The sequence below is a fragment of the Nelumbo lutea genome, chromosome 8, assembly GCF_056320005.1.
Source record: "Nelumbo lutea isolate HS-2025 chromosome 8, American lotus-T2T, whole genome shotgun sequence".
Lineage (NCBI taxonomy): Eukaryota > Viridiplantae > Streptophyta > Magnoliopsida > Proteales > Nelumbonaceae > Nelumbo > Nelumbo lutea.
This window is the reverse complement of record NC_142691.1, coordinates 2,758,943-2,775,539: the sequence shown is the minus strand read 5'-3', so window position 1 is coordinate 2,775,539 and position 16,597 is coordinate 2,758,943. Positions and strand designations below refer to the sequence as shown.

General features: G+C 41.4%; 1 protein-coding gene and 2 long non-coding RNA genes across 9 annotated transcripts; 1 reads left to right on the top strand and 2 right to left on the bottom strand.

Moving 5' to 3' along the window:
* Window positions 1-8,001, top strand: LOC148842185 (uncharacterized). 2 transcript variants are annotated; one of them, XR_016103245.1, is made up of 3 exons: window positions 7-251; window positions 396-884; window positions 7,656-8,001. It is a non-coding gene; the product is annotated as an uncharacterized LOC148842185 (long non-coding RNA). The 2 variants fall into 2 exon arrangements; XR_016103244.1 differs by lacking the exon at window positions 7,656-8,001 and having other exon boundaries at window positions 1-251; window positions 396-1,029.
* On the bottom strand, window positions 7,857-13,384 carry LOC148842184 (GCN5-related N-acetyltransferase 6, chloroplastic-like). 6 transcript variants are annotated; one of them, XM_088957624.1, is made up of 10 exons: window positions 12,886-13,384; window positions 12,362-12,585; window positions 12,170-12,218; window positions 10,636-10,672; window positions 9,668-9,733; window positions 9,053-9,109; window positions 8,868-8,960; window positions 8,621-8,774; window positions 8,171-8,250; window positions 7,857-8,083 (listed from the first exon to the last, which is right to left on the bottom strand). In XM_088957624.1, the coding sequence occupies exons 1-10, from the start codon at window positions 12,987-12,989 to the stop codon at window positions 8,018-8,020; spliced, it is 930 nt and encodes a 309-aa protein (XP_088813750.1). In that variant the 5' UTR covers window positions 12,990-13,384; the 3' UTR covers window positions 7,857-8,017. The 6 variants fall into 6 exon arrangements, with proteins under 6 accessions (XP_088813750.1, XP_088813749.1, XP_088813751.1 ...); XM_088957623.1 differs by having other exon boundaries at window positions 12,170-12,222; window positions 12,366-12,585; window positions 12,886-13,376; XM_088957625.1 differs by having other exon boundaries at window positions 8,171-8,247; window positions 12,170-12,222; window positions 12,366-12,585; window positions 12,886-13,373.
* Window positions 13,385-15,348: 1,964 nt separating this feature from the next.
* Window positions 15,349-16,222, bottom strand: LOC148842183 (uncharacterized). The gene is made up of 2 exons (XR_016103243.1): window positions 15,752-16,222; window positions 15,349-15,655 (listed from the first exon to the last, which is right to left on the bottom strand). It is a non-coding gene; the product is annotated as an uncharacterized LOC148842183 (long non-coding RNA).
* Window positions 16,223-16,597: the final 375 nt, after the last annotated feature.

The window sequence follows — 16,597 nt, the reverse complement described above, 5'->3', positions numbered from 1 at the left end:
GATTCCTCTCAATTTTTAAAGTTGATATGCCTTGCCCTTGCTTGAGGATATAGACTTGAAACACGAGGCAAGGAATATAGTGTGAAAACTGAATCACAGCCATTTCCCTTCTTATATATCTCTGGAATTAACTGATCATGTCAATGACGGGAGAAGTCTATCACCAAATTAACGAAATAGCAGCAGCTTTATGGCCGCCTCATTAGCCGAACAACATAATAGGGTCCAATCCAGCACCGGCACCGCTCAATGTTGTACATCAGTTTTCTTAATTTCTATTATTACGTATTATTATTATTATTATTACTATTATGTGAACTAAAAGATAGCTCTGCGTTTCCTTTGATTTTCCTGAATTAATTTGCTAGCTTAATTTTGGGTTTCGGTGATGACAGCCACAGCCACAGTCAAGGACCCTGCATATTACGCGCCCTTGCACCGAGCTATCAATGAAGGTGACTGGAATGCAGTGGAAGAGTTCTTTAAATCGAACTCGGATGCCAAAATCGTCTCAATTTCCGACAGGTCCGAGACGGCTCTTCATTTGGCGGTATTTGCAGGAAATGGAAAGATGGTGGAGAAGCTGGTGGATGTGATGCCTGCAGAAGCGTTGGAATTGAAAGAATCATCGGGCAGGACGGCTTTTGCTTACGCAGCCTTGGCCGGAGATGTCAGGGCCGCGATGGCGATGGTGAGAAAGAACCCAGAGTTGCCAAAAATTAGATCCAATATTGGTATGTCGCCCATCGCCTTTGCAACCCTCAACCGTCAAAAGGATATGGTGTGATATCTTGTGCGACTCACCAAAGATCAATATCTCAGTCCTTTTCTTGGCTCTGATGGTGCTCTACTTCTCAATCATATCATTTTCGCAGATTTATATGGTATGTTATGTTTTATATATATTAGTATTAGTAAATTTGTATGTGCATTTATACGTGATATTATTTTTAAGAAAAATTATTTATAATTTTAAAACCATTATAAGTGGGTAATTTCTGAAGTGAGAGTAAAGGATATATATATATATATCCTCTTTATGCCTACTGTGTGAAAATTCCAGAAAAAAATAGGCATTCACTCTTTTGCGTTGCTCGTCAGCCTCCCTCTTAATTTATGGCCTTTGTATCCTATCTTCACATTTTCCTTTTCTTGTGGATATAACTTTACCTATGAGTTCGAATCAGCTCCCCACAAGTTGCCCCCACAACGTCCCACAATACATCCTAGCCGTATATTGAGAATATTTTCTGATGATGATATCATCATTCCTAATATATCATCGGGAGGTATTCCATAGACGGCAGGCAAGAATGTGCTGTGGAACGTTGTGGGGGCTGACTCGGTCTCCTTATCTATGGTCTTTGTATGAATCTAGCTCACATCTCTCATCAATAAAAATATATATTAGGCACAATCAGCTTACAGTCCAAATTTATATTGCTTTAATTTGGTGTAAATGCATGGGTGTGCAAATGGATTGAGTGTAATAAATTCAGAATATTACGCATTTCTGCTTCAGATTTGATTTTGTCTTTTATTCATTTGACAAACAAGTGAAGTAGGAAGCAAACATGCGTGGTGTACTCTCTGGTAGGAAGGTCAGGTGGTGCAAATTTTTCTTGAATTTTTTAAGATGCAAAATTTACATTGCCATTGAGTGCAAATAAGACAATAAAAAAATACTAATTTTGTATCAGATAAAAAATATAAATCATAATTACAAACAAATGAATGCAAAATCTGTATCTATTTCAGATTTGCACCGTAATTAGAACTTTAGACTTAATAGGCTCAGCTTGGAAGGAGTACAAATGCAAATATGTAGAGTGCAAAACCTTATATTTTGTATTATTTTGTATGTATTTACATTCTACATATTTGCATTTGTACTCCTTCCAAACTGAGCCTTAGGATTTAAAATGAACTCATGTTTTGGTAGTTAAGCACATAGGAAGTGTCTTAATCTTACAAATTACTATAAAAACTAATAAGCAAATAACAAAAAGAAATAAAGAAAGTTTAAAAAATTAATTATTTATAATTTATATATTTAAAATGAACTCATGTTTTGGTAGATTAGCACATAGGAAGTGTCATAATCTTACAAATTATTATAAAAACAAATAAGCAAATAACAAAAAGAAATAAAGAAAGTTTAAAAAATTAATTATTTATAATTTATATATGTACAATAAATGTGTGTAAATATAAAGTATTAAATGTCAATTATAAACTTTACATAATTATCAATAGAATGTCGATTATAACATCAAAATCTGGAATAATTAGATTTGGAGTCAAATCAGGTATTTCAGAGTCCACTTACAGCCCAAGTGTTGGTGTTAGCATTATTCTTATGGGAAAATCTATGATATGGAAAAGATATGGTATGGAAGGAGTTTTGACCAATCAAAACCCACTCATGAATTTTGATAAATCACACCATGTTCTTAACCACGTTTAAGATTGTGTTATTGGTCAGTTGTTTTTCAGTTATCATATCTTTTCCATATCATAGTGGAACCCTATTCTTATTTGATTGGGCGCATTAATCGTATGCTAAGGTCATAGTACTTATTCCTTGCAACCCCAAATTAAAAACAAACATCATAGGGGGCATTCTACAACATGGATGTTTTTGTTTTTATTTGTTTTGGAATCATCACATCAGCAAAAATAAATAAATATCATGTTCTTGAACTCTGTTTTTATTTTTAAAAGAAAAAAAAACAAGTTAGTTTTGATTCAAAAAATAGTATATGTTTTTTAACCAACAAAATATTGGTTTTTAAAACAAAAACAATTTTTTTCAGTATGGAAATTATATAATTTATGAAACATGAAGTTGAATAAACAGATTAAAACATGTTTTTGAAACCAGATTCAAGAACATATTTTGTATTCCAGTTTTGAAAACAAAAAACACAACCAAGAATATGTTTTTATATTTTTGTTTTAAAAAATAATCTATTTTTAAATTAAATGTGATGTAACCGTTTTCAGCCACGTACCAATGTTTTGTGATGTAAAATTTTTTGGCTAAGTACCTCGTTATTTGACCCGGTGGTGGCGTGCCTTAGTGATGAGCTACTTGGTGGTGAATTGCCTATTGGCGAACTACTCGGTGGAGAACTGCCTAGGGGCGAACTGCCTGGTGGCAAACTGTTCGGTGGTGAACTGTCTGGTGGCGAACTGCCTGGTGGCGAGCTCCCTGGTGGCGAACTGCTTGGTGGTGAACTGCCTGGTGGCGAACTGCTTGGTGAAAAACTGCCTAGTGGTGAACTACTTGGTGGCGAACTACCTGGTGGCAAACTGCCCGGTGGCGAGTTGCTCGGTGGCGAACTGCCTACTAGGCGGCCGGTGACTTAGAGAATGCTGGAGCTCCCTGGTGCGGCGCAATCCGACTGCCCTCAGCATGAGGTGGTCTTCTTTCCTTTGTAGGCAGCGGGAGCTGAGGGACCTGCGAGAACATCATCTTTTCCACCTCTTTGTAGGTGGTGGGAGTTGAGGGACCTACGAGAACTCCATCTTTTCCTCCTCTTTGTAGGTGGTGGGAGCTGAGGGACCTCCGAGAACTCCATCTTTTCCTCCTCTTCGTAGGCGGCGGGAGCTGAAGGACCTGCGAGAATTGAATCAGAGGTCCCGGGGGTATTTTCCCGGTGGGGGCTCTCCGACGCTTAAGTTAGCACTCTTATGAGCTTTGAAGATAATATGAGAGAGCTAGAGAGCAGGGTTACTTCCCTTTTTTTCATCCCCTCCCCTTTGGGGGGTGAGGTCTTTATATACTGGAGTCCTCGCGGGTTAGGTGGGTGAAAAATCTTCAAACGGTAAGACTCGTCGCATCCTGTCAGAACCGGGGTATGGCGGTGAACTCCTCGAGGTCGTCAAGCTGGCGCTTGTGTCAGGCGGCTAGGACGACGCCTGGGCCGGGTTGTCAGGGGAGCGCCTGCGTCAGTCGGCGGGTCAGTGTCTAGGCCAGGTCGTCAGGTCGGCGCCTGTGTCAGTCGGCGGGTCAGTGTCTAGACCAGGTCGTCAAGCTAGCACCTGTGTAAGTTGGCAGGTCAGTGTCTAGGCCAGGTTTGTCGGTGGACGCCTTATGGGTGGCTTGGCCGGATCATGCACTAGGCTGGTCCAGGTCAGCCAGGTCGCGCAGGCCGCACGCCGCACACAACTCGCGCAGGCCGTGCGCAGTTCTCGCGTGCCACGCGCAGTTCGCGTAGGCCGCTTGCGCGCTGTGCAGGTCGCGTGTGCCGCGCGCAGGTCGCGCAGGCGCGCGTCAGGCCGTGCCAGGCCGGCCAGACTGGTTCCCGGGCGAGTCACCAACTTTGTAAGTTTGTTGGCTGGGTGTTTTCCTAGTTGTCACGAGGTGCCACGTGTCACAATTTCACTGGAGGGCCAAATTTGCCCTCATCAATAGCCCCCCACTCCCGAGCTAATAGTAACTCAACGAAGGGAGTAGATTTCTTTTGGCCCGTAAGTCGATGATCTAGTAAGTGCTGATCCAATTACTAGTGTGGCCCGTAGGCTTTGGGAGCGACTCGTAGTCTACTCTTCTTTGACTTTTGCCCGTGCCAGAGAGGCGATCGGGTTTTTAGTAGTAATGTGACCCGTAGGCTTTGGGAGTGACCAGTGGTCTACTCTTTTCTAACTTTGCCCGTGCTGGAGAGGCGACCGGGTCTTAAGTAGTAATGTGGCCCGTAGGCTTTGGGAGTGACCAGTGGTCTACTCTTTTCTAAATTTGCCCGTGCCAGAGAGGCGACCGGGTTTTAAGTAGTAATGTGGCCCATAGGCTTTGGAGTGACTAGTGGTCTACTCTTTTTTTACTTTGCCCGTGTCAGAGAGGCGACCTGGTCTTAAGTAGTAATGTGGCCCGTAGGCTTTGGAGTGACTAGTGGTCTACTCTTTTCTGACATTGCCCGTGCCGGAGAGGCGACCGGGTCTTAAGTAGTAATGTGGCCCATAAGCTTTGGAGTGACTAGTGGTCTACTCTTTTCTGACATTGCCCGTGCCGGAGAGGCGACCAAGTCTTAGGTAGTAATGTGGCCCATAGGCTTTGGAGTGACTAGTGGTCTACTCTTTTTTGACTTTGCCCGTGCCGGAGAGGCGACCGGGTCTTAAGTAGTAATGTGGCCTGTAGGCTTTGGAGTGACTAGTGGTCTATTCTTTTTTGACTTTGCTCGTGCCAGAGAGGCGATCGGGTCTTAAGTAGTAATGTGGCCCGTAGGCTTTGGAGTGACTAGTGGTCTACTCTTTTTTGACTTTGCCCGTGCCGGAGAGGCGACCGGGTCTTAAGTAGTAATGTGGCCCGTAGGCTTTGGAGTGACTAGTGGTCTACTCTTTTTTTACTTTGCCCGTGTCAGAGAGGCGACCTGGTCTTAAGTAGTAATGTGGCCCGTAGGCTTTGGAGTGACTAGTGGTCTACTCTTTTCTGACTTTGCCCGTGTCGGAGAGGCGACCGGGTCTTAAGTAGTAATGTGGCCCATAAGCTTTGGAGTGACTAGTGCTCTACTCTTTTCTGACTTTGCCCGTGCCGGAGAGGCGACCGAGTCTTAGGTAGTAATGTGGCCCATAGGCTTTGGAGTGACTAGTGGTCTACTCTTTTTTGACTTTGCCCGTGCCGGAGAGGCGATCGGGTCTTAAGTAGTAATGTGGCCCGTAGGCTTTGGAGTGACTAGTGGTCTACTCTTTTTTGACTTTGCCCATGCCGGAGAGGCGCCCGGGTCTTAAGTAGTAATGTGGCACGTAGGCTTTGGAGTGACTAGTGGTCTACTCTTTTCTAACTTTGCCCGTGCCGGAGAGGCAATCGGGTCTTAAGTAGTAATGTGGCCCGTAGGCTTGGCCTGCATCAGCTTCGTAATGCCGGTCACCTACTCCTACAAGAAGCTACTAGGAGCTCGACCTTCAGGGGCAGCACTACTAACTTTAGGTTGCCAGCTCACACGGGAGCTTTGGAAGGCTCGACCGGTAAGGGCGCCTATGTCGTCAGTTGGCCGCTAACTCCCGCGAAAGCCACGAAGAGCTCATATTTGTAGGGGGGACCTTGCGAAGAGGACTGGTGTAGTATTATCTGAATTGAAAGTAAGGTTGGTAGAGCTACTTAGTTCGTTAGCTCCTTGCATAGTCTCTGAGTTCATAAAGAATGTAAACTATAAAGCAATAGTTTCAATTTCTAAAAAGTGAGGACTTAGTTTTGGCAAGATGAGAACTTAGCTTTTGTAGGATGAGAACTTAGCTTTTTGTAGCGTGTTCCCACAGATGGCGCCAATTGATGTAACCGTTTTCGGCCACGTACCAATGTTTTGTGATGCAAATTTTTTTGGCTAAGTACCTCGTTATTTGACCCGGTGGTGATGTGCCTTAGTGATGAGCTACTTGGTGGTGAACTACCTACTGGCGAACTACTGGGTGGAGAACTGCCTGGGGGCGAACTGCCTGGTGGCGAACTGCCCGGTGGTGAACTGTTTGGTGGCGAACTACCTGGTGGCGAGCTCCCTGGTGGCGAACTGCCTGGTGGCGAACTGCCCGGTGGCGAGTTGCTCGGTGGCGAACTGCCTACTAGGCGGCCGGTGACTTAGAGAATGTTGGAGCTCCCTGGTGCATCGCAATCCGACTGCCCTCAACATGAGGTGGTCTTCTTTCCTTTGTAGGCAGCGGGAGCTGAGAGACCTATGAGAACTTCATCTTTTCCTCCTCTTTGTAGGTGGTGGGAGTTGAGGGACCTGCGAGAACTCCATCTTTTCCTCCTCTTTGTAGGTGGCGGGAGCTGAGGGACCTCCAAGAACTCCATCTTTTCCTCCTCTTCGTAGGCGACGGGAGCTGAAGGACTTGCGAGAACTGAATCAGAGGTCCCGGGGGTATTTTCCCAGTGGGGGCTCTCCGACGCTTAAGTTAGCACTCTTATTGTAGAGAGCTTTGAAGATAATATGAGAGAGCTAGAGAGCAGGGTTACTTCCCTTTTTTTCATCCCCTCCCCTTTGGGGGGTGAGGTCTTTATATACCGGAGTCATCGCGGGTTAGGTGGGTGAAAAGCCTCCAAACAGTAAGACTCGTCACATCCTGTTAGAACCGGGGTACGGCGGTGAACTCCTCGAGGTCGTCAGGCGGACAGGTCGGCGCCTGGGCCGGGTTGTCAGGGGGGCGCCTGCGTCAGTCGGCGGGTCAGTGTCTGGGCCAGGTCGTCAGGTCAGCGCCTGTGTCAGTCGGCGGGTCAGTGTCTAGGCCAGGTTTGTCGGTGGGCACCTTATAGGCAACTTGGCCGGATCATGCACTAGGCTGGTCCAGGTCGGCCAAGTCGCGCAGGCCGCAGGCCGCACGCAGCTCGTGCAGGCCGTGCGCAATTCGCGTGTGTCGTGCGCGTGCCGCGCAGGTCGCGTGTGCCGCGCGCAGGTCGCGCCAGGCCGGCCAGACTGGTGCTCGGGCGGGTTACCAGCTCGCACAAGTCATACCCAGGCGGGTCACGAGGTGCCACGTGTCACAATTTCAGTTGAGGGCCAAATCTACCCTCATCAAGATGATGGTTTTGATTTATTTTTGGAACTCCAACAGCAATAAAAACAATTCACATTGTAGAATGCCCCATAATAATTGAAAATAAAATTCGTAACATAATGTGATCTGTTTTTCATTTGCTGTGCTGGTGTGTCCGTGTTCAGTTGTGGAGTCACAACGAAGTCGCAGCAGAGCCTATGTTAATTCAGGGTGCATTTGGAATGGGATCTTGCAGCCACATTTCCAAAGCAAGAGTTGATCGATTGCTTCCTTTGCTGGGGTATAGGGGATGCAGAAAAACGATCCCACATAAAAACTGCTAAAAGACAAGCCACTGAAAGCAGACGAGGATGGCGGACTCTGGCTTTTATACCAAAATGTATCCTGAATTTTTCTTGCAAGAAATAGTAACAGAAACTTCAACAGATTTCAACCCTTTTGGAAAGGTTTGATCAATGTAGAATATCCATATTCTATTAGAAATTTTTTCAAGACAAAGAATTGAATGAAGAAGTTGTCGGGTGACTCAGGTCTTTAACCAAAGCAAATAAATCTGACCCTCTAACCAACGAGAACTCTCCTTTTCAACTACCTGAAGGAAGAAAGAGCTTGCATCAGTCTTGAAAAACAAAAAAATAAAACCAGGAAGATGGCTAAAGAATCAAATTGGCCATATCACCTGAAAACCCATCTTATGGTACAATGCCCATGCAGGCAGGTTATCTCCATGAACATGCACAAATATATTTGCCACACCTGCTAAATACAAGTTAAAAAATAAAAAATAAAGGGGATAATTCATACATTTTCATTTTTGACAACCATGAGGATCTGTTTGGTTTATAATCGAAATCTTTTGGAATCAGAATCAAAATGATCAATTCCCTTCATCAGTTTGGTTCAGACTAGAATTAGAAACGAAATCCAAATTAAAATTGGTTGGAATGGATTCTCATTTCTAGGAGAAGGAGAAGAAATGACCATTCTCTAATATGCGGATGCCATTCCACCAAGAATGAAAATTAGATTCCAATTTTATGCAATCAAACAGTTTGAATTCCTGCAAACCAAACGCCAATAAACACTGAACAATGTTTCAACGAGTGTGACTACGGTGACATATGCATACCATTTGACTTGGCATATTCAATAGCAAAATACAGCATGTTACTTGCAATCCCTTGTCGACGTGCAAATTTGGCTACACACAAGTTGGCTATATAGCCGTATTTGCAAGGTCTCCCTCTGTTTATTCTGGAAAGTATCAGAGCCTTCACGGGTTCCTATTAATTGAAGGAATTAATCAACAATAGATTATTTCTTCTAGTGATTAATTTGATCCCCACATTAAATAGATCCATCACAACATATTTTACCCCTGGATGCATCTCTCCTTGCAACGCCTCCTGGATGTTTAAATCTAGAGTTCCAACTACAGTGCGTTGTACATTCCTCGCTTCTTTCTTTACCTAAAGATGTTTTTAAACAACATTGCATAAGAATCCCTTGTTACTTGAATTGAAGAATAAAGAAAAATAATGTGAAATTGTTTGCTTTGTACCTTAGAACTCACTTCACCAATGTTTTGATGAATTTGCATGGGCGCCCCACAGATAATCTATTCGTAAATTAGGAACATCACCCATACAAATATATTATTATTCATGGAAGATGTTCCTAATACACAATGATGTGGCTGTGAGTTCAGTGTCTATATGAGGACCAGATCTCAATTTCGTTTTAATATTATGATTTATGACGTTCATTTGCGATAGACCACTAAACAAGGCAGTGTACAGTGGGCTAGAAACCATCAGTCTATATATATATTTGGTAACAGATGTATTCATTCCTAATTGATTTATATAGCCCACTGTACATGTCTTATTTGCAACAGATTTCAACTGTGCTGATTTGGATCAAGGTTCAAAGTATTGATACATATCAGCTAATACGTATCGTTTGGAATCTCTCTGATACGTCTCTACAGTAGGTGCATTGAGGGTCTAACTGATTCAGACGGTGGAGGAGCCCTAAACCGCCCCCTGAACCAATTTTAAGAAAAAAAAATATTGATTCACCCGATATATCCCTACCCATATCGATATTTTAAACCTTGATCTATATTAAATTTATCACGGAGATGAATAGGTGAAGCAAACATTTGATGTCATACCGCAACAAGACAAATACACTCGTGGGCATGCTGCCCGCTGCATCTTCTTTTTAGTGCATTGAATTCCTACAGATTATATAATATAGTTAGAACTTACAAGTAGAAAGACTCAGACATGAGAAAATTTTGGCTGTTTAACTTCAATGAGATTGCATTTCCAACTGTGTGTTTGGTTTAAAACTGGCTTGTTCACATTTTATTCTCTAATGTGCCGGGCCAGTCCAAGTTCATGTCGGGGAGGCACAGCCCGATTTTACACCTCTAGTCATGTAGGAGAACCATGTTGACAGCCTACACAGCCCAGAAAGCATGGCCTCTGTTTGGAGAATTCACTCCCGCATTTGCTGCACCTATTGTGCGGTGTGCACTTCCATTAGGAGGGCTTTCATTTTGTTGCTTCAGCTTCTATAACCAAGGTAAAAGCTACTTAAAAATCCAGTAAACACTTACAGCCCATTTGGTTCATAGGAATAGGGGTTTGAAATTGGAATCAATAGCTGTTTGATTGGGTGGAAGCAGAATCTCATTCTTATTCCTGATGGAATAACATTCCCCCATTTAAGAGAATGACAATTCTCTCTCTCTTTCTTGGAAATGAAATCCTATTCCAACTGATTCTAATTTTCATTCCAAATTTTGTCTGAACCAGACTATGAGAATGGACTATTCTGATTCTGATTTCAAGGGACTATGATTCTGATTCCAAATATGAACCAAAGGGACCCTTAGATGATACTCCTTTGAAGTTTCTTTTGATAATGCAGCTTAGTTATAAAGTAACCATAGCTTTTTTCTTTTGTATGTGTGTGTCCTTGTTAAGCTACAGTAACTCAATTATCACTTAAGCCCCCCCAGGTGTCAAATGGGGTCTAAATCATGAATCGAAAAAAAAGGCCTAAATAAGAAGCACAACTGCATGATTATACATCATCTAAGTATATGGAAATGAAATAGCATTAAAATATTACCTGCTCTGTATATTTCCTTTTATAGCTATCAACATAACTGCATTAAGAAGGAAAATTTGTGACCAGGATGCCACATAAATAATGAATCCATTTTTATGTATATACCAGCAAAATTATGATATATGTGAGGCACGGCTCTCCCTAGGATTAGCTGTCTATGGAGATACACTAGTTCATATAAATACAAATTCTATTCAGGCCCCAATCAAGCTGCTATGGAGAAGCCGCGTTGGTTGAGCATGTGAGAATTGCTCAACTAGCATTTCGAAAGTTGTGGGTTTTCCTCATTTTCACCAAGCATTACTTTTGAATTTGTTACATAGGGCCCACCTTAAAATACCAGAAGCCGTTGTTCAAAAATCCCCCCAAAGGGGCCCTCAATAGTAACCTTGGCCCACATTGGCTGTATGGATTAGCATGTCACGCAGAGAGAGAAAATGGGCAGCACAAGATATCAACCAACCAGGCAGTAGGAATGTGGCCATGTGGGACATCATTTTGAAAATTACAATTGAATTGAGATTTCGTCCTCACAAAACTGTCCTCACAGCTTTTTTTTTTCAGCATGCATTAAGAATATCTACATACTTGTGGCTTAATTTGGAAGGAGTATAGATATGTATATATAAAGTGTAAATTTTGTATTATTTTTGATGTATTTGTATTATATATATTTGTATTTATACTCTTTTTAATCTGAACCTATGACTCAATTTGGAAAGAGTATAAATACAAATATGTACAATACAAATACATAAAAAATAATACAAAATATAAAGTTTTGCACTCTACATATTTTCATTCGTACTCCTTTCAAACTAGGCCTATGGCTCAGTTTGGAAGGAATATAAATACAAATATGGGAATAGACCATTCCAATTCTAATGCACATTATATATAATTCTGATTATAATGCAAAATCTTAGTATCCGTTTGGTTCCTAATTGGAATCAGAATTATAACCAGAATCAAAATCCTCCGGAATTAGAATTGGAATGGTCTATTCCCATAATCTGTTTTGTTCAGACATGAATGGGAATGAGAATTAAAATCAGCAGGAATAGGATTTCATTCTCAAGGGAGGGGCATGGAATGGTCATTCCCTCAAATGGGGGAATGTCATTCCAGCAGGAATGGGAATGGGATTCCTATTTCGCCCAACCAAACAGCCGGAATCAGAATAGTCCATTCCAATTCCGATTTCAGACCCCTATTCTTACAAACCAAATGAACTCTTATAATACAAATACAAATATGCATTATTTTATATGTATTTATAATGTGCAAATTTATATTTATAATCCTTCCAAAGTGAGCCTATATATTTTTATTCATAGCAAGATATTCATGATGCATAGCTGCAAGGAGCCGTGAGGACGAAATGCGAATTCATCACAATCACAGAGACTGAGAACTTATTGAGTTATTGGCCGGATAAGAGCTGCCCACTTCCTAGATTTGGTGGGTTTTCTACCAAATTTTCAGATAAAGAAAGGGGTGGAACTGTGGAAGGCAATTTGGTTTAAACACAAACCGCTCAATTGGTCGACCCTCCCAGTGGCTTTCAGCTCTCAACCAAGCCGCTGTCTACCACAAAACAAAAAAACAGTCAACAGGCTCACAGCCATAAACTTGTCAACAAAAGGAAATAGAGCAAAGGGGCAAAAAATAAAGAAAAATTCATGGTCGTGGTTCCATCTTGTATTAAGACCACATCTGACCTCACCTACCCAGTACTCTTCATCGAGAAAGGCCTCTCGAACCACAAATTCTCCGAATTTCATCATCTGGCTTTGCCCCCGATCGCACTCTTGATTTGATGACGGCAACCGGTCGAACCGGAGACCCGACGAACATGCGGTGTGAAGTTGGGTAGCTGAAGGGGTATGAACCTCCGAGATGGAGAGTTTTCCCCTTTCTCGCTTTTGTGAAGCTACCGGAGTGATCTTCCTGTAAATGGCGATGTGGATCGAGAAAAATCACTCCAATCTTACAGTGTTGCTTAGAGTTAGATTATCCAGAAAATTAGATTTGAATATGAACGAGAAAAGCAGCTCCGGCTCTAGTAGAAACAGAGAATTCGAAACAAAAAGGATGTAACCATGCAAATTCTTACTCCACCTCTCTCTCTCTCTCTCCACCCCCCTCTTAATTTTACTTTGATTTGAAGAAAACAACTAGAATCTCTGCAAATGATTAGTTTAAGTTTATACCAAACAAATTCAAACAGACACAAAATGGGCAACTCACATTGTCACAGAAACAGGAGTAGCGTGAGATAGGCAATGGTTTCTGAAGCCATGGTGTGCATTTTTTAGGAAAACAGGTCTGCGAAACAAGAGTGCCATCGACATGGAAGCTTGCTATATCCAGATTTGCCTCCGCAAAAATTAAATAAAACACGTAATACTTGTTCAAGCTCTTCCGATCCTGTGACGGGGAGGAACTAAGGAGATGCCAAGAAGGTCAGGATTGTAAATTAAATCGATTGGGTCATTCACCATGTCTAATGGTCTAGGCCGGTTCAATTCGGAAAAAAATGAAAATGAAATTGAACAAGGAAATGATTTCAACTGTCCAAGTCCAAAAATATTGACTATCTTCCTTGTAGAAAGCTAAGTTGATACTTCATAGTTGGGCCGTTCCTTTTTCGTAGATAATGTGTCGTGGTCCTTGTGGGTAGACGTTGACTCAGGGATAATGTGTCATGGTCCTTGTGGGTAGACGTGGGCAGAATTTGTGTAGTCCCCTGCATAATGTTATGTAAGAGGATGAGAAGTTCTTTATATGTGGTTGCGATGTTATGTGGGTAGACATGGGCAAAGTTTGTGTGGGTAGGAGATTCGGATTCAAATGCATAAGTTATTTTTAGGAAAGACTTTTCGAGGTAAGTGCATTTACCCATGTTCTTTTTATTTCTCATGTAAATAAGGCAATGACCATTTTAACCATAAAAATCCCTTATTAAAAAGGGCATTTTTATCTCATTCAAGTGTTGGCAACTTCCCCCCTCCCCCCAAGTGGAAAAGTTATTTACCCACCTAGGAAAATAAACTTTTCTCGGTCCCCACATAAATCTAAAAAAAGAACATGGGGTTTTTGGTCAATGGAAATCAAAATCCCATTGACCAACTTTCCCCCTCCCAAAATCCAAAAAAAAGAAGGATCCCTTGATATGGGGGCATTCGATCAAACTGCTAAGACCAGACAATACCAACATTATTGTTATTGCAGTCATTTACTAGAACACCCCCTATAGTTTCATTGATTTACTTAAACTATGCTATTAGTTTTCATTTTAAAACACCCCTACAATTTGCAACAATTTACTTAGGCGGTGTTTGGCATCAATGCCATTTTTCTAAGAAAACAACGCCACATCGATGCCATGTCAAAAAATGCGGTGCTTCAGAAAATGACCTCTTATTTGGCATCGTTTTTCTAGAAAAAGACGTTGCTCCAGACCACGCCTTGGAAATCGGGAAAGTGTGGTACAAACAAATGCTAAATTCAATGTTTTCTCAGAAAACAACTCATTGTTGTTAACGGTGCAATGACGTAACATCATCTTGTGCGCTGGATAATGTTAGACCAATGCTGAAAATGGTTATACAAGACCGATACCAAACAAAACCATTGTTGTTCTCCCATAAAACAGTCTATGTGGCAGCATCGATGCCAAACAAAAAAATGAGTCATTTTTTGAGAAAATGATGCAACAGACCCTCATGCTGACAGCACCGTTTTCTCTGAAAACATCTCTAAAGCAATGACATCGATGCCAAACACCTACTTAATCGACTCTTTCACCAAGAAGTGTTTGTATTGACATGAAAATAGTCTAAATCATGGTTTATTCCAAAAGTGTCCCTAACACTTATTAGAAAAAAAATGACCAAATAGAGTGGTTGCTCGTTTTTTATTTTTATTTTCTTTTGATTAAATTTATTCAAACAGACATTAGGGTCAAAACTATCATTTTCCACTATCATCTAATGGAAGGTCAATTAAGTAAATAGATTTACAAGGTTTGTAAATGTTTCTCTACCTTTCCCTACTTTTTCCTTCAAACCAAATATAGTCTAAATCATGGTTTTCAAAATTGGATTGGACCGGACGGTTGGACCAGAAAAAAACCAGGAACCAGTTAGGTGTATTTATCCAAAATCATTATTTTCCCAAAAACCATTGATTTGGTCAACGAACCGCTAACCCAAACGGTTGAACCATCCAACAGTTTGGTGATTTTTTATTTTTTGTCAGATTAGGCTGTTTGTTTGGTTCGAACAGTCAGACTTTTGACCCAAAAACCAGACCACTGACCGGTCCATTATCCGGTTTAGTTTTAAAAATCTTGGTCTAAATGACCCTTATTATTGAGCCGCTTTGCTTAGTTGGGCTTATTCATGTCTGCTATGCTTGAACTCGCAAAAGAACCTTCTACGATTTCATTCAAACATGGATACATTGAGGGGCTGTTTGGTAGTAGCTGAAGTGATTCAACTGAAAAAGCTTGTTTCTTTGTTTAGTGAATTAAGGTGGTTGTGAGCTCCTTAATGGCTTTAATGCGTTTTTCAATTCAGCAAGGTCATGCTCCTATAATGCATATCAGCATATGTCAAGTGACCGCTTTACCATTTTCAACAATGCCATGATAAGATCCAGTAATTTGGAACATGTCACGCCTATTGGGACCATAGAGACTATGGGGTGTTTATTATTGTGAAAATTCCGTGAATTCCTTGATTTTTTTAATGTGGACTGTTTATTACAATCAATCACCCAAGATAGTTTATTAAAAACTGTGTTAAGAATACACCCACTGACCCACACCACAATGTAAAGCCATAGAGATGGCATTATTACCATTATTTAGTTGATGACGCTCATCTAGGGAGTATGATAGTCCCACCCTCGCAAATAGAACCGATGTCTTAATTGAGGTGGACGCACAACAAATAAAGTCCTGCCAACTTTGACGAGCCAAAATGGAAAGACGAGGAGGTGCATCAAGCAAAACCTGCAACTAAAACACGGTCAGAGATTTTTAGGATGAGGTCATCGGGAAAGGCATTCTAATGTTCAAGTCAATAAGAGGTGAAAAAATCGGCCAAACCAAGTTATAAAGGGCGAACTAGTCTGGATCGAACAAGGTTGAAAAAGCAAAAGAGCAAAAAGGCTAGAGTGGAAGAGATTCATCATCGGAACCTCCGATCACGCTTTGGTTGTAAGTTCTGTTCGATGCATCACCTCGTTCTTCCACTTCAGCTCATCCAAGTTGGCAGGACTTCATTTATTGCGTGTCCACCTGGTGCGGACAACATCAGGAACTAATACCCTTGGTTTTATAACAGCAACTCAAACGGGTTGTATTAGGTTGAAGATCAACCAGGCCCAATTCTAAAGGTGCAAACTTCATGCCCTAATTTTCTGGCCCAGGCCTGACCCGTACAGAAAACCCAGATTGGAACGAATCGAGAATACTAATTCATAGTTCCAAAAATAGCAATCCCCCACAATAATTTATCATATTCTCCACCGTGCAAGAATATCAGAAAGGAAAACTCTCTCTTGACACTTGTATTGCCTGGTTCAAAAATCAAAACACAATCACGAAATAAACTACTAAACACGCTTTAATGTATCATATGCTTCAAAAAATGCATCTTTAGTTTCAAACAATGGGTCCTATTTTCTGGACCATGCCAATGATTTTTCTTATTCCAACCATGAAACAAACACTGCTTTGATAACTTGATGCTCATATACAGCAAAAACGTCAATTTTCGTCCTTTCTACATGAAGACAAAGGGAACCTAAGCTCACTTTGGAAATACAAATACAAATATATACAATACGCATACATACAAAATACAAGGTTTTGCAATCTACATATTTATATTTATATTCCTTCCAAACTGAGCCTATTAACTGCACCGTTTGACAATTTTAACTTGTAAGA

Coding starts and splice junctions, on each gene's coding strand:
- LOC148842184 (XM_088957624.1), bottom strand. CDS start 12,989: ATGTCGATGGCACTCTTGTTTCGCAGACCTGTTTTCCTAAAAAATGCA. Junction 9,110..9,667: donor AGTGTATTTGTCTTGTTGCG/GTATGACATCAA, acceptor ATTTACGAATAG/ATTATCTGTGGGGCGCCCAT. Junction 8,084..8,170: donor ACCATAAGATGGGTTTTCAG/GTGATATGGCCA, acceptor TTCTTCCTTCAG/GTAGTTGAAAAGGAGAGTTC.